The sequence below is a fragment of the Mus musculus genome, chromosome 8 (genome assembly GCF_000001635.26).
Source record: "Mus musculus strain C57BL/6J chromosome 8, GRCm38.p6 C57BL/6J".
Taxonomy (NCBI): domain Eukaryota; kingdom Metazoa; phylum Chordata; class Mammalia; order Rodentia; family Muridae; genus Mus; species Mus musculus.
In genome coordinates, this window is record NC_000074.6 from 68,356,480 (window position 1) to 68,376,823 (window position 20,344).

At 44.8% G+C, this 20,344-nt stretch overlaps 1 protein-coding gene and 1 long non-coding RNA gene across 12 annotated transcripts in view; one reads left to right on the forward strand and one right to left on the reverse strand.

The window, feature by feature from the left end:
• Window positions 1-301: 301 nt before the first annotated feature.
• The window catches only part of Csgalnact1 (chondroitin sulfate N-acetylgalactosaminyltransferase 1), a 378,841-nt gene continuing 358,798 nt past the window's right edge, over window positions 302-20,344 (reverse strand). For all 10 annotated transcript variants that reach the window (XM_006509628.4, XM_006509627.4, XM_006509625.4 and 7 more), the window contains 4 exons: window positions 17,060-17,238; window positions 16,141-16,235; window positions 5,589-5,670; window positions 302-2,234 (listed from right to left, as the gene is read on the reverse strand). In XM_006509628.4, the coding sequence (XP_006509691.1) occupies window positions 1,945-2,234; window positions 5,589-5,670; window positions 16,141-16,235; window positions 17,060-17,238 (646 nt within the window). In that variant the 3' untranslated portion in view covers window positions 302-1,944. The remainder of the gene's footprint in view (window positions 2,235-5,588; window positions 5,671-16,140; window positions 16,236-17,059; window positions 17,239-20,344) is intronic.
• Window positions 11,980-19,231, forward strand: 1700125H03Rik (RIKEN cDNA 1700125H03 gene). Of its 2 annotated transcripts, NR_038181.1 has the most exons (4): window positions 11,980-12,055; window positions 12,758-12,866; window positions 15,520-15,701; window positions 18,955-19,231. It is a non-coding gene; the product is annotated as an RIKEN cDNA 1700125H03 gene (long non-coding RNA). The 2 variants fall into 2 exon arrangements; NR_038189.1 differs by lacking the exon at window positions 18,955-19,231 and having other exon boundaries at window positions 15,517-15,814.

The following is a 20,344-nucleotide window of genomic DNA, read 5'->3' on the forward strand; positions in this document are numbered from 1 at the left end:
ATTAGCATAAGTGAAATGCCAAATTTTTCATTCTGTCCTAGAGGTTCTCAGCCAGGGGTCATGCTCCTGTTCCTGTACTAAAGTATTTGACAATGACTGGAGACATTCTGGTTGTCAAAAGCCAAGGGGGAGATGCCCCTGACATTCGGCATGTAGAGGAACGGTAGGAATTTTGCATGGTACATTCCCCTCCCCCACTAAGTGATCAAGCTCCAAATGTCAACAGTGCCAGTACTGGAAAGCCCTGATCTATGCATCTATGCACAAAATAATTTCCCCAAACTCAAGACACACAATCCTATTACGGAAAGAAATCAAATTCACAGATTTTATTAGCTGTGCAATGCCACCTTCCATTCATGTCTTGTGTTTTAATTAAATTTTATAAACTACCAGTACAAATCAATACAATGCTCTTTTTCCTTTTTTTTTTTTTATAACACACAGCTTGAGTGTTCTTGAAGCATTTCAACAATGAGTTCACTGTGGGCAGACAGAAGGCACAGAGACAGGAGAGATGATCAGCTCATGCATCCGGTGCTGGCTAATAAATAAATAGTTTGCATATGGATGTAGAAACCACTCAATGTTAATCAGATTTTATTATTTAAAAAAAAAGAATTTGGAGTTATAAGAAAATGCTTCAGAAACGTCCCAGCAATCAGTAACATTGCTTATTTTAAAAATAAGTTGCTCCCACATAGCCAGGAGTGAATGGAAATGTAGCAAAATCTTCCGTCTCACTAGATTAACGGATTGGTCTTTCAAAATATATATTTAGATATATATTTCCTGCGTTTTCTTCTTATGCAAACCAGAGACCAAGAAGAGCACCCTGTTTTGAAAAGTGATTGTTTGGTTCATAACTTTGGTTTATTCAAACAGGTAAGAAAGTGGTCCCCACTTCTCCAGAGGAGAAATTATGTTCTCTAGTAAATATACCAAGGGCTTCTTAGTGTCCTTTTTGTGAAGAGGAAAGTGTCTTTTTCTTTCTCCAGTGTTTGATTGTTCCTCTTTGGACAGTCTTAGATAGTTTCTTGATACCTTTCTCTCCCCAACCCCACACATAGCCTTAGCGTGGTCTGAGATTGGCCAGTCCTTAGATCAGATCTCCAGGAGCTTGCAACTAGAGGATTTCCTCCCACTCCTCTGCATGTATCTTCTTGCCAGCTGTGGTGGCACCCACCTTTAATCTCAGCACTCAGGCTTCAGAGGCAGGAGGATCATAATTTCAAGTTTATCTCGGGCTCTGTGACAAGACTGTCTCAAGTAGACAAATCAACAAAAACAACAAAAACTAAAATAAAATCTTTTTTAAAAAATCATAGAATTGTATATACTACAATATGTTCCTACTAAGGCTTGCAAATGGGTAATTAAATAAGCATAACACTCAGAAGCAAAAACAAAAGTGCATTTTTAGAATAAAGATGACTAAACAATAATGGGAAAGAGAGGGTTTTTTGTTGTTGGTGGTGGTGGTTTTGTTTTTTTGTTTTTTTGGTTAATACTGGGGAAATTACAGTTTCCATGGTGTGTTTCCAGGGCCCTTTGATTTTGCTCACTATCTCCTGGAGGACGCTAATGTCAGAGATCTCCATTTCTCACATAGATCCTCTGCTTGGTCTGAGACTTTGGTAGTCCTGGTAGTACCAAAGCCCTCTGATGTAACCAATTCAATGTGTTTGCATCTCATTCTAGTAAACGTTCTACAAAACTGGTCTGAGGTTGTGAATATTTCAGTGAGCAGGAACCAGAGAGATCATTTGCTGAAAACACAGTCAGCGTCACCATACACGGAGCCAACAGAATCCCGGGATGAGACTCTTCTTTCATCTCTCCCTCACCAGTCAGATACTTTGTTGCTCTTTGTTGCATCTACTTCTTCAGCAACTGCCAAAGGCAAAAAAAATTAAATGTCTATGCTAATCTGTGCCTAGGAGATCATGTCTTTTTACTGCTGGCTTTCTGCTTCTGTTTGCGAAGATGAGCCTCTATTTCATGCCGGAAGACAAGCATCCCCAGCTGCCCATGGGATGCTTCATTCATAGCCTTTGATTGCATGCACATCTTGTACTGCTCAGGGGTCAGTTCATCCATACAGTGCTTTTCATGCCACAGGTGGAAAAGTCCCCGTACAGGTGTGCGGACCACTATGAGGTTGCTATGGAGATATTTCCGGTACAGGTGCACATCTTCACCACCCCAGCCTTTGATGTCCAGGTCAAATCCACCTGTGGGGACAGAACATGCTATTGAATTTTGTGGCGTGCACTCGACTGCTAGGGACTTTTCATCAAGAGACATTGTGGGAGTGGCTGGGAAGATAGTTCAATTGGTGAAATGTTTTGTGGTGTAGGCATGAGAAACTGAGTTCTGACACACATTAAAGTTTCTTTTTAAAGCCAAGAGCGGACCACTGAAAGGCTAGCATGTACTTTGAATTCCAGCACCAGGAAGGTAAGGATAGGTAGATGACCAGGGCTTGCTGGCCACACATCTTAACCTGCTTGACAAGTTCCAGACCATTGGGAGACTCTGTCTCAAAATTAAAATATGGATGGGTGGGTGGGCAAACACCCTCATAGAAGCAGGGGTGAGGGAAGAGGGTTTTTTGGGGGGGGGCAGGAAAGGGGATAACATTTGAAATGTAAATAAAATATCCAATAAAAGAAATGTGGATGACACCTGAGGAATATTTGATTTTTGCCTCCTGGCTTCCTCCTGATCCCCATATACACAATAAAGAGGTATTTATGCGAGGTGCTATTTGAAGCTCCATCCATCCAAATTGCCCATGCCCATCTGGGCTAGAGACTTTGCATGGATGTGGACAATAGGAATGATCTTCGTGGCAGATCATGCGAACTTCTTCATGTAACAAGACATTGGGCAGGATTCTAAGAACTGGACTGCTTGCAAAAGCCATCAGTAGTACTAGTGAATAGCCCTGGCCCGGGATTAAAACTTCAAGGCACCCTTCTTTTTGAACATGACACCTTGCCATTTAAATCCTGTATTTCTTTCTGGGTATGGCTTCCTTCTGCCACTGCAAGCAGAATAAACCTTAGGGCTTGTGGGGTAAAGGAGTTAAAAATGGGGGTTTGCAATAGGAAAAAAAAACCACTCCCATAAAAGAACTCTCCCTTTCCTCGGTTACAACAGTCCTGAACATTCATGTGTACCCTTCCCCATAGGCTGCTGGCTCAGTTTAAATGGGTGTACTTCTGGGGCTTTCTCCCAGAAAACTCTGATCTCTTTGGACATTGACCTCCTTCCCCTGGTGTCTCACTGTGGGGAAGGAACATGCCCTTCGATTTGCTTTCCTTTCTGCTTAGCCAGGGTCTCATGTGGCTTGGACTGGCTACAAATTCACTGTGTAGCCAAGGCTGCCTTCGTCTCCCAAGTGCTCGGATTGCAGGTGTTTGTCCCCATGCCAGAAGCTGCTTTTTCCCTTAACCGAAAGCCTATCAGGCCCCAGGGAGAGCCAAAGAAGAACCAGCCGTTCCCTTATTTGTTCTGCATTTACCTGCGTGTTTTACCCAGCCAGCTCTTATGAGAAATAGCCATGCCAAGACCATACTCAGCACCCTGTCCCAGACATTTTATGTAGCCTCTTTACCCCTGCCTGCACACCCCAGCTACAGTGCTCTGGTCAGGGCCAACTCAAACCAGAAAAATTCAGAACCAGAAATCGCAGCCAAGCCACCCCAGGCTGTGTCTCTGAGTGACGGTGGCACACGCGGGAGAGATCCCATGTCTGGCACTACTGCATGTGGATGACGTTTCCTAGCATGGTTGCTGTTAAGTTGTCAACTTTTAGGATGTTGTTTTGTTTTGTTTCTGAGTCAAGGTCTTGAGTAGAGCCCAGGCTGGCCTTGAATTTGCATTTCTACGGCCTCTGCTGGGATTAGAAGAATGAGCTTACAGACAGAATGCCTGCCTGAACTTTGGGGTATTTAAAACCTTAAATGAAGTAGAGTCATAACAAAACAAGCTAGAATCTAGTAAGGGTTTGCCTTGCTGACCTAAATTTATTATTGTCTTCAGCTTCTCGCATTAAATCCGGGGTCATAAGGAAGACACATGCAAATAAGGACATGATTGCAAAGAATAGGGGACTCTGAAGCTCTGAGGTCATGGCAGCGGCCCCTGGAGGCCTCCCCAGGTCACTGTGATCCTCTCCTTAGGTGTAGTGACATTTATCTTCATAGAACCCAATGTAATACTAATCCAAATTTAATAAACATAGGCGTCATCACCCCATTAAATCATCTTCCTCTGTACAGGGCAAGGGAACAATAGCTTCTTGAAATAGAAATTATTATTTTTTAAATGAGTATCATTTCAGGGAATCTGACATGCATATTACCACTTAGGAATAGTTCCCAGAGTGATGGTAAAGGACACCTGCTGTCTCTACCAGGCAGCTGTCTTGATAGACTGGCACCATGCTGTTCTGCTGCCTCCTAGGGGATAAGTTGTTTCATATTTATTTTCATCTTAATATGGTTATTTCTATGGAGTCCCAAGGTCACTGCACTCCACAGAACAAAACAAACCCAGGCCTGACTCCTGCTGCTTGACTTCCAGATGGGAAGCCTCAGAGCAGGCTTGGGGGAGGCATGTGGAAGAGAGAAGGATGTGGTACCTGAGAGGCCTGCAGAGGAGTGTCCCATTGCTTCCCATACACAAGTGCTTCCCTGGCCCCTCCGAGCCCAAGTCAAGGTTTTGGACTTATTCCTTCTTGCTCTAGCCATGTGGAATCCAGCCCACTCTCACCTTCCATTTGCTGTGAAGTCCCAGGAGTCCCCTTTCCCTCTAAGCACTTTGGCCTGTTCTGCTGAAACCCATGGCCTTTCTTTCTGAGTTTTGGATTCCTGTAGGTAGGCTCACATGCATTTGAAATGGGTTCTTGTAAGCTTCCATGTGTGTGCCTGTGTACATTTTTATGTGTATGTATTTATACATGTATATGATATGTGTATATGCATGCATATGTTTATATGCATGCGTGTCTGAATATATGTGTGTGCATGTATCTATGTGAATAAGTGTGTTTATATGTTTCTCTGTGTGTCTGTGTATGTGTGTCATTGAGAACATTTGTATACACATGTCTACATCTCTGTGTTTATGCATATCTGTGTGTCTGTATGTGTGGACATGTTCACACATGGGTGTTCATGTTGACAGCAATTGTATACTCAGAGCTTAAAGTGGCAAATGGGACTTTAAATAAGGATCATCAGAGTAAAAAACACCGATCCTCTTTGTATGTGTTTTCTCTGATTGCCTTCCTTTTCCTCATCACTTTGCTGGAGGCTCACAATGTTCATCATAGTGGATTCCACAGCAAGAACCCACAGAGGAGGAGGCACCACACCGAACTTGCTTGAATATTGTCATTGTAAAACCTTGGGTGGTACTGGGTACATCTGAGAGGGGTTGGTGCATATGACAGGGTCCCAGATGTTGCCTCCTGTGACCTGGGGAGCAGCACTGTTTGTGGCAACACCTTTACCAGGAGAACCTGGTCTGTGGGACAGTGGCCTCCAGGTGGCAGTAGACACGAAGTTTTATCTCACCTATGTTGATGAAGTCTGACCGGTACTGACATGTCATCCCAAATCCAAAGTCCCTCCAAAATCCTGTTTCCTTCTTTATGACCTGCAAGGAAGAAACTGTCAGGGAGAGTATCTAAAAGCGCTTTTCACACACTTAGATGAGCAGAGCCAAAAACCAGGCAAGATGGGAGTGGGAGTGTGTTCCTGCATGTGAGCATGCGCATGCCAAATGAAATTGCAATAAGCTAACTAAGTCCAAAGTGGAGCCTTGTGATTTTGGGCACCTCTGGCTAGGTTGTTTCTAGGGTGTAGGCATGACAACATGCACATGCACTCTCTCACACAACAAAAAAAACAACCTCAGAGAGCAAGTTTTTTCAGTGGAGCCATGGAAAAGCCACCCACGTCTGGCCTGGTCCCAGTGCCAGGGAGAAGTGAGGTCAGGCCTGTCACACAGGCCTGGGCACAGAGCCAGCAAAGGGCTCAGGAAGTTGAGAAGAGGCCCCGGGAACAGCTTGGAATTCACAGGCCAACAACAGAGAAAGAGAAGAAATACCCAAGAGAGACCCCAGTTGTTCCTGCCCCCCTGGCTCCCACTACCACTGGCTGGCAGAGGAGAGGGTAGGGCTAACAGATGAAGCTACTCCAGAAAGCTCGTGCGGGAAGTGCCAGCCCACCATGACTGCAAAAAAACAGAGCAACACAGCTCTGCTAGGTTTCTTCCTTTGGAGAAAAATTCCAACAAATTTGCTGAAGCTACAATACATAAACAATAATAGAGGTTGCCATGTGCACACACACACACACACACACATGCACACACACACACACACACACACATACACGCACTTACACATACCCAGACCCACATCCACATGCACAGATGCAGGCACACACACATTTGTCAAAAGTAATTCTGAGAATGGAGTTGAAATCCTTATAGGTACTTTCCCCCATGATCCTTGTAGTTCCTATAGGTGCTTAGAAGGCAGGAAATCACCTCCTTAGACAAGGGAAAGAGAGGCCTTAGGAGGGTCTGTAGTACTGATACAAGGCTTTGGGTGTTGTTCATGTGTAACAGCTCATGAGAGGAGGAGCAGTCTTGTTCCAGCTCCACCACTGGCCACTTTTTTTTTTCTTAACTTTTCATTGATTCTTTGTGAGTTTCACATTATGTCCCCGAGTTCCACTCATCTCCCAGACCTTTCGTATCTGCCCTCTGTCCTCTGCCCTAGCAATGCCCACCCCTGCACACAAAAGAAAATAAAAAACAAAACTAGACAAAACAAAGCATAGAAAATATCTTGTTATGGAAATGGTAATGTGTCCCACAGTATACCCTTGAGTTCACAGTTTTCCTTGTAAATGCACATTGTAAGGAGTCATTAGTCTGGTTTGAGGCCAACCATCAATACTGCACCCTCACCTGGATTTCTCTTGGTTCTCCTGTTGTTGCCCTGTGCCATGGAGATCCTGCAGCTTTGCATCTGTAGGACTTACCCTTCCCCATGCTCAAGCACATGAGGTAGATTTTGGTGTAGACCAAGTCAAAGCCCTGGGTGTGGGCCTTCATGGTAGCTGAGTTGGTCGTCCCACCAGCTCTCCTGTACCTACACTTCCTATGTAAGCTCTCTAGCACTGGTCTGAATAGCTCACCCAATGCTGTAGCCCACAGAGGGCAGGGTCAACTCTCCTACTCTCATGCCCTTGGGGCCAGGTTACCAGCACCCAAGCCACCAGAGCCAACTCTGTGCTGCCCAGTCAAGGTGCGGGACCTGATCTTCTGAGTGGTGCAGCTCATGAGGGGAAGGACCAGCTCTCCCACTTTCATGACCCCAGGGTACTGGCCACTTTTTTTTTTTTTTTTTTTTTTTTTAATTCTCAGACAGACCTCTTCATTTCAAGGCTCCATTCTCTTTCCTATCTGATGAAGAACTGAGAATCATAAATCATAGTTAAAGAGTTCTCCAGGTCATGTATTATGTTGCTATTATTCCATGTTCTAGAACCTTCCCACAGCCTAAATTATATCCAATAAATGTCTTGCAAAAGAGGTAATGAATCATAAACATTCTTTTATCAAGAGCTCAATAGTGCACGGTCTATGTCAGGCTATGAACGCAAGAATTTGATCATGATGATGCTCCGTAACATTCTGTCCTGAAGTTGGGGGGACTCAGGAAGTCCCACCTACCACTGTCGGAGGATTTGTGTGCAGTTAATAGTTGCTGGGGTGAGAAAAAGAGATCTCTACCAGTGGTGTCGGGTGGTGTAGGCACTGGTAAGGTACAGACAGTGCTGCAAATAATGCCCCACCCGTGCCCCTGCAGGCAACCCTGGTGAAACTTATCAGGTCACCAAACAAAACAACAGATGTGGCAGCAGAATTAAAAGTTTGGGAAGACTGCATAAGGCAGGAAAATCTGGAGATTCAAGATGGAAACTGAGTAGATTTTTAAATGGATTTTGTTCCTTCTCTATTAGGTAAAATGTTCTATCGCAGTCAACAGCTCAACATCTCTGGTCCAAATTTCTAAATATCTCACAGACATGAGGTAGAAGAGAAGCACCAGTATCCAAACTTCAGATATTTGGCTGGACTCTACATAGGATTTACGAGACAGCTCCATGCTGGAAGAACCATCAGGCAGAACTGAGGAGGAAGCGGAAGACCCTCCTGAGAAGCAGCTGCCATAAAATGTTGGGGTGGGTCAAGGTTGTGCTGAAGGACATAGCTGGAAGGGTGATACCCACATGGAGTGGTGTGATAGGAACATACCTATTTATGCCCCAGGGACTGCATTATAAAAACAGTTACTTAGTTGGTTTGAAAGCTGGTAAGCCACAGAAAGTCACACTGGGAAGAAGTGCTGAAATATAGGCTTTTGTGGAAATGACATGGTTGCGCCACAGCGTGTAATTTCAGGGCAAGATGGATTTCACTTATTAGAAGGTCTACCACCACAGCTGGACCAAGTTACTGACTGGACCAAGTCACTGACTGGACCAAGTTACTGACTGGAATGCTACCCTTGGGGAGCAGCCTGGCAGAAAAAAAACTCTAGAGTTCCCTTCTGATGGGATGGCATCATATTATTGCTGAAGACTCTACAAAAGGCACAGAGGGCTTCCATTCCACTACCTAGGCCTGCCTGCTTCCTCCTCCTCCTCTTCCTCCTCTTCCTCCTCCTCTTCCTCCTCTTCCTCCTCCTCGTCTCATCCTCTTCAACCCTCTACATCAGTGGTTCTCAACCTTCCTAATTTTTCAACCCTTTAATACAGTTCTTCATGTTGTATTGACTCCCAATCATAAGATTATTTTTATTGCTACTTCACAACTGCAATTTTACTACTGTTGTGAATCATCATGTAAATATCTGTGCTTTCTGATGGCTTTAGGTGACCCTGTGAAAATGTTTCTCAACTCCAAAAGGTTGACAACCTACAAGTTGAGAATTGCTGTTCTACACAGTCTTGTTTCTTGACTCCCCCAAACTCCCCAAACTCCCCAAACTCCCCAACTCCCCAGGCTCACAGGCATCCAAGATATCCCTACAGGCTCTGCTTGGTCACCTGTCCCTTGCTCACCATTGCTCAGAGCGGTCACCCTGACTCTCTGGGCCAATGCCAATACAATTGCTAGTACCCATTTTCTCTCTATACTGCGACCCTGGCTTAACATCTCTGTAATATGAGCAGTTCTCTGAAATGTGAAATGAGCTCATGGATATATTTGTTTCTCAGTTTGTTGCCTTCACCTACCACCCTTAGAGAATAGCAGTAAGGAACTTAGTCCCCTGTGTCTCCAGCACCTAGAACACTACTGGCCACACAGCTGTGCAATTAATAAATACTTCTTCAGTGAAAGGAGAAGGAGCACTTCTAAGGTAACCATGACTCCTGGCTTCAAGTGGAAATAAAAATGGCTTCTAGTGAGAGACACTTGATAGCAAGTATCTCATCAAAAGCATAGCTGGTCCACTGGTGACAATTGTTAAGACTGGACAGATCTAGACCAATAGACAAAAGTGTCCTCACCTTCTTGAGACCTAAGGCATAAAGTCTGACTTAAAACACATTGACTCAGGCGTAAAGAATTCTACCTATCTGCCCAACAGTCAAAATATATACTCCAATGTTCCTACTACTGGAATGACTTACAAGTTTCCCATCTTTTTCTCTTGCTCTGAATTTCATTGGTCAATCTACAGGAGCCACTGTCACTTTAAGGATGTCCTTTGTAGCTAGCCTCCTGTCCACTCTTTCTCCAGCAGCTTCCTACCCCACAGAAGTTCACAAAAGACTGTGGGCCCAATTATACCATAAAAGGGATGTATTTCAGGTTGGGTCTTCCCCATCAAGTTTCCAGAATCACAGCTTTGTGGGCAAGTCATGTGACAGGGGTAATTATTTCTTATTATGATCAAAGCACAAAACACTAATGAGCAACTCCCTCTAGAGCTGTGGGAACACGGTTGCCCTACACCTGCACAGGTAGCCTGGAGCACAGGCAGTCGCCTGTCTGATTTAATAGTGTTAGGTTGGACAGAAGCCTATGAAACGATCTGGATCTTGAAATCAAGTAGGTTAAAAAAAGACTTCAGGCAGAGTATTCTATCTAAATCGAAGAGCATGTTCCAAGAACCAAAGCTAGATCTGACCAGCCTCCTACATCCTAGAAATTGCTGGGAGCTGGGCATGCTTACAGGCACATGTCCCAGAAGCTTACACAGGGTGCTGGGCTTGGTGTAGCTGTCTTTAAATTCTGAACATTTTGGAACAAGGGTTCGCATTTTGGGTTTGTTCTGAGATGTTTTACTGATATTTCACGTCCTGCACATGAATATGAAAGTCCTTGAATTGTAGCAATTTCTAGGTAGCACCATGCATTGTGCACTCTTTATTATCTGGAAACTGAAGGGCCAGTGAGCGCACTGCAGAGGGTTCCGGAAGCAAAGGCTGTGTGTCCTCTTCTTGAGACCTCTTTAAACTCAGGCAGAACGATTTCCTTGAGTTCATTCAATCTGTCATAGCAGAGCTAGGGGCTGGGATTCTGTTGAGTAGTTTTGTGTAATTTTTTAAGAAATAATGTATTTCTGGAGCCATAGAGTCTCCAGAATTAATTTAATAGTAGACTCAAATCTCATCTCCTCCCAGATCTTCACAGAGCCTTATTTCATTGGTTTCTGGATAAAGGATGGTTTTGTTTTCTAAGGGTTTCAGGCTGGACATGGATTCTCCAGGTTTCTCCTGTCTGGGGTCTAGACTCATGGTCCTCCTCGAAGCACACTGAAGCCAAAGAATACATTTCCTTCAGCGCATCATTCTCAGTCAAGCTTAGCCTCACGGTGTAGCACCTAGATCTCTCCCTCTCCCATGCAGCAGCTGCAAGAGTCTGAGACACGGTGGATTTATACCCTCTGAGCTCAGACTCGCGGATGTGTGAATTGAGATGCTGATGTCACTTGCCCATGTTGAGAATTATGGAAGATTACATGGTCACAGTGAGAGATTCTCAGATGGCATCTGGTAACATTACTGTTGCTATTTAGTAAGTGTAGGCTTTCTGAGTAAACAAAACCAGTCTGCAAGGGTACACTGCATATACCATGCTCAGTGGGCTATGCTAAAAACTGAAGCATAGGTCAGTGCTTAATATAGTCAATAATTTACCCCCACCCCCTAAAAAAAATCTCAACTAACTAAGGAGCTGAGAACTGGCTTCTTGATAAAGTGACTGCTCCACAAATACAAAGTCTTAAGTTTGGACCCCTGGAACTCATATATAAAGCTAGGTATAGTGACATGTGTGCCTAAACCTACTGCTCACTGTCTGCCCAGGCTAGTTAGATCAGTGAGCTAAATATTCAGCAAGAGAGGGTGGAGAAAGAGGAGGAGGAGGAGAAGAAAGAGGAGAAGGAAGAGAAAAAGAAAAAAGAAGGAGGGAGAGGAGGACACAGAGAGGAAAGGAGGGAGGAAGGAAAGAAAGGAGGAGGAAGGGAGAGACAGAGGGAGAAAGAGAAACAGAGACACAGAGAGAGACAGAGACAGTCAGTCAGACAGACAGACAGACAGAGAGAAGCATAAGGTGGGAGGAAGAAGCAGGGCCTAATAAAGAATAGGAACCGCATAAGAGAGGATGACAAGAGGAAAAATATGACTTAAAACATTAATACATGTATGAACTGCAAACCAATGAAATTAGGGGGGGACAATAATCAATGAAGACACTTGATACCCACCTCTGGGTTCACACACAAACTATTTTGGGAGGTAAAGAGGTGCAGGTGTATTCACAGGGGGGATGAGGAGGACAAAGGAGCAGCACAGCCCATAATCACTGAACAGAGTCACAAAGACAGAGGCTTAAGTGGGAGGGGCTACTGCACAGCAGGCAGAGAGTCTAAACCCCGGAAGGTAGTGACCTGGGGGAACAAGGACAGCATTCAGAGACCACGAGCAGGTGTGCTACACAACAGCAGGCTAACGTGAGTATTCTGGAGTTGGTGCCATCTGCCAGGTGGTGGGGTTGATAGAAGACAATTAGTCCCAACAAGAAATCAGAGTCTGCAGCCCTGTGCTTGAGCCAGCCCATGCTGGCTCCCCAGATTTGTACACATCTCTTCACAGCTGTATGCCCTGTGGTAACACATTGGTTAGCCGGGAAAAAAAAAGGCTACAGTGGGATTATTTACACCGTGGAAATTGGCAAATACCATCACCAGGGCATTTCCCCCCCTTCTTTCCAAGAGTGGGTTGCCAAACATTTGCTAGCATGCCACTGGCTTTATGCCATAAATGCTTTTTTAAAAGAGAAGTGGAGTTAGCTTGTTTATTCAAAACCAGCCTCTGGCAAGGAAAGGGTAAGGACAGACCGGAGTGTGGGGAGGGTCGGAATCTAAAGATAGAAGAAGTAGGAGGCTTCTGTGGGGACCTAAGCCAGAGCTGACAGGCAGAGCCGGCAAGGTGGAATGTTTAAAGAGAACACTCATTTAAATGACAGTCATCCCTTACTGAGCACGATGTTTCTGCATTAAAGCACCAGCAAGTTTCATCTCATGGCTTAAAATTCAAAACATTAAATATTAGTATGAAATCCCACAGTGTCACTTATTACTAACGACTCGTATGCAGAAGTTTAAAAAGAAAGTCATCTGTACACACACAAAAATCCTTGCTTTCATCTGCAGGCAAAACAGAAAATGACAGGGCTGATAACGGTGAAAACTCTTAACTGCAACATTGAGCAGGAGGTTTTGTTTGCGGGCTGTTGGGAAAGGTTCTCTCTTGTTTGCATAGGTAAGTAACTTTTATTACAGCCCCATTCTGAACATTCATTGCCTGTCTCATCCGAGGTACTGATGTGTTCCAGGGGAGGCTATCAAGGATTTGCGAATATCCACAGTCTCTTTCTAGACTGAGTCAAAATGCAACCTCAGGAGGAAATCTCTCCTAATTTATCCACCTCCAGCCATTACTTTTTATTTTATGGTGTCTTGCTACCTACACATTCTGTCTCTGGTATACTAATTTCTGTAGTTTGATGTTTGCCCCTAGAATTCTCCTTAGGCCATTTCTTTTATGCATCAGATCTCTAGGGGGTGCTCAGCAGCTCTAGTCCCCTGCTCAAGAGGAAGGATATAATGGTGGGCGCTGAGCTCTGTCACTCAAAGACCTTTCCATCTTAGTTTTGGGGACGTGTGTGTGTGTGTGTGTGTGTGTGTGTGTGTGTGTGTGTATGCTGGTGTCTATCTGTGCTTGTACAGTTGCCTGTGGGTGTTCATCCATGCTTGTGTAGAGGTCAGAAGTTAACTTTGGGTATCTTCTTTTATCACTCTTGACCTGATTTTTTTTTCACACATTCTCCAAAGAACCTAGAGCCGGCAATTTGAGATAGCCTGTCTAGCTAGTGACTGCCTCACATCTGTTGGGATCTTCCTGTCCCTATCAGATCCCCAGTGTCAGAGCTTCAGGCATGTGGCACTCACCTGTCTGAGGTGGGGTGGGGACCTGAATACAGGTCCTCATCTTTCACAGCAAGCACTTCATCCCCTGAGCCATCTCCCTATCCTCTGCCTATGCACCATGGACCAGTCGTTCTGCCTCCATAAAGGATGGTTGAGAGATTTCTCATCAATCAGGTCTGAGTATGTGAAACAATAACAGTTCTTCTGACTCCTGCATTAGGGTATGAACCAGACCTTTATAGGCAGCAAGTGATACAGTTTCTCTTGGGACTGTAGAGGTGGCTCACTCGTGAAGAGGTTTTGCTGCTCCTCCAGAGGACCTGAGTTTTGTTCCAAGGACCTGCATCAGATATAACTCCAGCTTCAAGAGATCTTTTACCCTTCTGAACTTACACACATAAGTACAAATAAAATTTTAGAAAATGACTTGTTTAATGAAGGACATAATCACACATTTCTCTGGGGAATGGGAAGTCTTCAAATTGCATTTCACCGAACTAGATAATTTTAAACACTGACCTCCAAATCAGCAGCTTTATGAACTGGGGGAGAACTCAATGATGCCTTCAGAAATAAATGTCAAAATGTAGGTTGACTCAGGGCTGCTAGCTGTGGCCGTGGGGATCTGAGTTATTTCTGCCTGGACTGCCTGTTCGGTGGGTCTGACAATTCTGCTTCTACACTGTCTGTCTTTCTGCCTTCTATCCCACCTGCTCTCAGCAGGATGGACTAGAAAGGACAAAACCTTTAGATTATGAAATGAAAAAAAAATTCCTTGCAAGCAAATAAGGCCTTTCTGAGTCTGAACTAGGAGAATTAATCATTGCCAATGTCAAATGTAAAACAGAGCCTTAATTAAAACCAAAGGGACTTTTATTCTTATTGGCTGAAAGAAAACAAATACTTTATTCCATTTTTCTTAGAGTCCCAAGAGAAGCTTATGACTCCTGGGATGGGAATCCAGAAGCCTTTGTCCTCGGGAGACTTATTGCTCATAAGTAGAAATCTGGCTCTTAGGCTGTGACACTGAGTTCTTTTCCTCTTCAAAGCCCAGAGAGAGATGTAGCCCTCACCCCACTACATTTGTAGTGCTAATGTTTGATGGAGGAAGAGGACACTGTTTATGCACTTTCTAGCTTGAGCCCAACAGAATCATGCTAGGACAAGTGTGAGATACAAACCTCCTCCATCCAGAAAACACGCAAAGGTGCAGTGTTCTGTAAAGAATCGCATTAGCTGTGAGAGGTTACCTGGCGAGGGTGAAGGGCGGGGGACAGGCCTGGAAGGAATGGGGATTTTGTTACTTCTGCCAGCTTATCACAGAGTCAACTATGCAAATGAACTTTGCAGACCATGGGTTTTCAACCCATGTGCCCTCCTTCCATGAGCCTCGAGGAGAGTTAGTTCCATCATGTTGGCATGTCTATGTCCCAGCTGTACAAGGGTATTCAGTGGGAAAAGCATGGCACTTTCAGGCTTGCTAACAGGACACAAAAGTGTCACAAATAATCTCCCTGCTGGAAAGATCACCCTGAGAGGGGTGACAGAAGGGTCTGCTCTGTGCCCAGGCAGCCAACAATACAGTATACTCCCAGGCACAGTCTCCATAGTTTTAGTTACTATTGTCAGCTGAGGCCTGAAAATATTAAATGGATAATTCCAGAAATGAGGAAATTATGTTTTAAGTAATGCTTATCTTAGCATATTATTATAATTATTCTATATAATCATTAGTCATTGCTGTTATTCTCTCACTGCTAATGTATAATTTAAATGTTACTATGGGTATAAGAACAGAGAAAGCCACACTATACACAGGCCTTGGTGTTACTTATGGCTTTGTATTATTCGCTATTCCAGATACGCAGTGACAGTCTTGGAGCATAGCCTGCACGCATAGGGGACACCATTACAATAGCCTTGGAAGAACATGAGGATTCTCTCCTGGTTTCTCTCATTTCCCATTTTCTGTTCTGCTTCAGCAGTTGGTGATGACAGAGATTGAACAGGTCTTACCGCTCTGTGGTTCCACAACCCATCGCCTGTGCAGCCAGGACCTTGGCAGAGAAGTCTCTCCACTATTTCCTGGAAAGCTACCTTTATGGAGACACCAGTGATGCCAACATCTACCCAGTACCGGGATGTGTAGCAGTGGTGATGGGATGGGGTGAGCCAGGAGACAGGATCAGATCTTTTCTCTCCACTGACTCCCTGTGACCCTGGCACGAGCCACCCCTTTTTATCATCTGATTTCACCTAAGAAACAGGAACATCAGCCTCATTTTTCTTGCTAGATTTTGTAATGGTAAAGAGAAAGCATGTTCTAGCATCCAGTAATAGTAGTCCCTAAAACGATAGAGGAAAACTATGAAGGTGTGAAATCACCCTCCTGTAAGGCACTGCTCTTCTTTATTTTCTGCTTTAAATATTGCAAGTGCGTTGAATCAACACGACACTTGAAGCAAAGGCTGGAAAATCTGCCAAACGTAAAAGCCACCAAGGGGATCAGTCTGCAGATGCCCGCTCACCTCGCCTCACAGTCAGGCGCCCCTCGTAATGAGCCACAAAGAAGCCGCCACACAGGCATCTGCAGGGTCATTACTCACCAGCTGCTGTCCTAGCGGAGGGACTGCATCGTGATGGCCGTAGATTACGCCGGGGTTATACTGACTGAACAGAACCGGATAAAATACCTTCTTCCCTGCAAACCAGAAGGCAAACATCTGCTTAAGAGAGTGACTCTTGTCCATATGCACGCAGATGTCTGAAATAGCCCAGGCATTTACATCCACTCTCACTTGTCTCGTCATTCAGGTCTAGGCTAGATCTCAGAAGTAACCCACCAGCTAGACCATTAAGTGTAATTCTAGAACTTTTCTGTCCTCCCAGGATGAGAATATACTCAAATTGTTTATAGTCAATGGTTGGAATTATATTCCCCAATGGGATGTGAGTGGAATGCCATGCTGTCTCCATCCTTAAACACTAGTTCCTAGCTGGCAAAGGAGATCAGGAAGACCCTGGGCAGCAGAGGGCTCAATGTAGCTGCCCTTAACCAATATATCTGGAAGAACTGCCATATTTTGATAGCAAATGACCATAGCAAGATTCTTAGCTAATTGTAGCTGTGCCTAAGTCCACAGATAGCATTTTTGTATCTGTGGTTTCCTCTAGCCATTGCCTCGGTGCTAGCCTGTAGCTGCCTTTCTCCCTTTAGAGGTGAGTGGCTTTTCCAGGCTCGTGTCGTCTGATGTACTGTCTCTCCTGTGTGTGCCCCACTCATCTGACTTGCCAGTGGTAAACAGAAAAGGGCACAAGACAGAGTTCCAGAGTTAGTGTGCCTGAGAGGCCCAATGGGCAATACCCAAGGATGAGTTAAACAAGGTCACCTTCCTTGTCTTTGTTACTGGAGGAAAGTGACTCTCAGTCCTGAGCAGAACATCAGAGTGGACTGTACACAGAGCAGTTGCTGAGTGAAAGAGAGAGCTGAGTGGCAGAAAGTGGTAAGAACGAGGCAACACAAACCTGGCTGTGTGTTCAGCCTACAAGTGTTGAGGAACTCCGAGGTGAAGTAGATGTCTACATCACAGAAAAAGAGCAGGACGTTACTTCCCTTCCAGAAGCGGGCTCCAACATCCAGTCCCTTTCCCCGGGAGAATTCTCCATTCAGTTGGATGAAGGTGAAGTTTCTGAAATTGGCAGCTCTAGGAGGTGGGGAAGCAAAAGGTCAAGGATTGACTCATTGGTACAGTTTCCAGGAAGACAGAGTCCCCGAAGAAGTGCACAGCTGGGGCCATCCCACTCTGAACATTCTATTACCCCGAGGGGAGTGTGCCCACTGAGCAAGGACAGAGTAGCCAGACTGAATAGACACCACCAGGGTTCAAAGGACAGAAAACACCTAGCAAAGATGTTTTGTGGCAGTCTTGCTGTCCAGTCCAGGCTGGCTTTGATTTTTTAATCTTCCTTCCTCAGGGGACAATACAGGTATATGCTACAATGCCCAGTTTCTACTGAAATTAGCTTTTTAAAGTTAATGATGTGTACATGTGTGTACAGTTGCTCACGGATTCTAGAAGAAGGTGTTAGATCCCTGGAGCTGGAGTTACAAGTAGTTGTGAGCCACCCGGCATGTGGCTGGGAACCAAGTTTGGGTCCTCTACAAAAAGAGTATGTTCTCTTAGCCACTGAGCTATCTCTCCTGTCCCTAACGAAATTTCAACTTGGATTTATTTCTTCTATTTCTGCTGCTTCTTCTATACTGCGACTGCTATTGTTATCATAAATGGACATTTGTCGTGATGGCATTTGCAATTGGTAAAGGAGAAACAAAAGCCAGAGACATCTTCATGAATCCTGGGCCACTCAAATAATCCTAGTACATAAAGCTCACTCTCGGTAGAATCCAGCTTCCCAGCATCTTCTTATCTGAACTCGTGCTACCAGGAGCCAAGTAACCTGTTCTTCATGTGTGTTGCCCCAGACAGCTGAGATTTATCTTCCTCCCTCTCTCCCTCCCTCCCTTTCTCCCTTTCATTTTTCCTTTCTTCCTCCTTCTCTCTCTCCCTTCCTTCCTCCCTTCGTTTTTCCTCCCTCCCCCTCCTTCCTTCCTTCCTTCCTTCCTTCCTTCCTTCCTTCCTTCCTTCCTTCCTAGCTTAGATACAGCAGCATCGCATGGTAGGAAAGAGGACCACCCTGCAGATAGAAAGCACTGATGTATCAGACCTGGCAGCATTACAGATTTGCTTTGTGAGGAGGATAAACTCATTCCTCACTCTGTTCTTTGGATGCTTTATTTGCATAAAAAGAATAATAACAGTCTCCATTTTAGAGTGACTATTTTAGTGGTGGCAAAAGGATCTGGCAATATGAGCATCAGACCCTGCCATCGTCGGCACAGGTACGGATTCTCAAGCCCAGGCTGCTGAAGCCAAGAAGAGTCTTTGCTGTGCTGAACTGCCCCCCAAATAGCAGAATCTTCAGAAAGAAGACACGCCTGGGCAAAACATAATTCATTTGGTGCAAGAGGGACCTGGACAACCTTCCAGCAGGTGGAGTGAGAGGCTGCGTTCAGTCCTCTTCCAGCTCCCATATGCCAAGGGGGCTGGCATCTGGCAGGTCTCCTTGTAGACTCCATCCATCTTTGATCATGGCTTGTTTTTCCCTCATTCCTTGCCCTTCCTACCTTGGCCCAGTCCCACCACTCCCCAGCTTCTCCCCATCTTGGCATATTCAGCAGACACAGATGGAAAGTTATTTCCATTATTAATAGTTTATCTTCCTTGCAACTCTCTTGGGTGAAGGGCAACACAAAGCAGTTAAGTCCTAAGCTTTTCACACACCAAGTGGTGCGAGGATCTGGGGATTTGATCACAACAACCAGTTTCACTACTCTTCTGTGACTGACTGTCTTCTTTCAGATCTCAAAGGAAGCTTTGGTGTTTTATCTTGGAAATCTATGGGCCCAGCCTAGTCTCGGTATTACTGCAGACAGGACCAACAGGACAGACAACCTAAGATCCAGGTGAACGATGTGAAAACCATGCTCTTTGAACCAGAAATCCAGAATCCAGGGCCTGCAACTGTGCCTGCTCCCTACCATGTGCACACTGGATGTCTATGAATATGTGCGAAACCAGATTTATGAATAGAAGTTAGAGTGCTTCTAGCTCTCACTGTACTTCTAACTTATTTGGATCAAGTCTCTTGCCTCTGCCACCTTTCTCCAAAACCTCTTGACCTAATTTCACGGCCCCTTCAGCTCTGACATGCCCCTCGACTGAGTCTTCACTTACTTCAGCCTTGTGATTTCCACTACTCCTTTAGAGTCTTATCTGCAATCCTTTGCTCAGAGGGTGGTGGTGGGGTGGGGGTGGCTCCAGCCCTGTTTCTTTGATTAGCACAGAGACTATGTTCCAATCCTTTTCAGAATTACAGCTGGCACTAGTTAAGAAAAAAAATCCAACTCTGTTTCCATAAACACACAGGTGCTGGGAGGACCTGGAAGGCAGCCTCGAGCTCCTAGAGGTTTCTTTAGCTACGCTGTAAGTCGCCAGAGCCCATGTCCTCCTGACATGTTTGTTTAGCTGCCAAGGGAAACTTTACCTGACAGGGAGGTCTGGATTTCACCTGTTCACCTAGGGGACTTTCCAGCCAGTTCTCCTGGATGCCTGATTCAGGGTCTATCTTGTTCAATTGTTTCAGTTGTTATACCCTCTGAAATCATGTCTCCTGAACCACAGGGGTATTTGTTATCTCCTTTACAGAGTAGGAAAGTTATCATTTCAAAACACAGAGCTCCTTCAGATTGTATCTGACTCATAATTTAAAAGATAACTCTCCTAAGGGGATTTTTAAATTTTATCATGAAAGGTTTTAAATATAAAAGCTTATTTATTTATTAGGTTTAATGAGATAGGATCATGTTATGTAGACTAGGCTAGGCTCAAACTGAGAATCTGCCTTCCACCTAAGGTGTGGGGTTACAGGAATGTGCCCCACACTTGGCTTAAACATGCTTCTCTTCTGCATGAACATGTCCCAAGCAACCTTTCCTAAGGCAAGAGGCACGCCTTCTTCAGTGTTACATCGGAAGCGCAGGGACAGTAATACCTTAGCCTGGGATAGCTTGCAGTCAACCTGTGTAGATACTTCCTGAAGTCAAGTCACATTGAGCAGAAGAATGCAAGGTGAGTGGTATGAACGCCTGAGCTAACTGTGTTAAAGACACAACAGCCTATAAGAGATACAATGGCAAACCCAAAGCAAGGAGGTAGAGAACGGCTGGATGCTACAGAGTTTAAGAGGGAA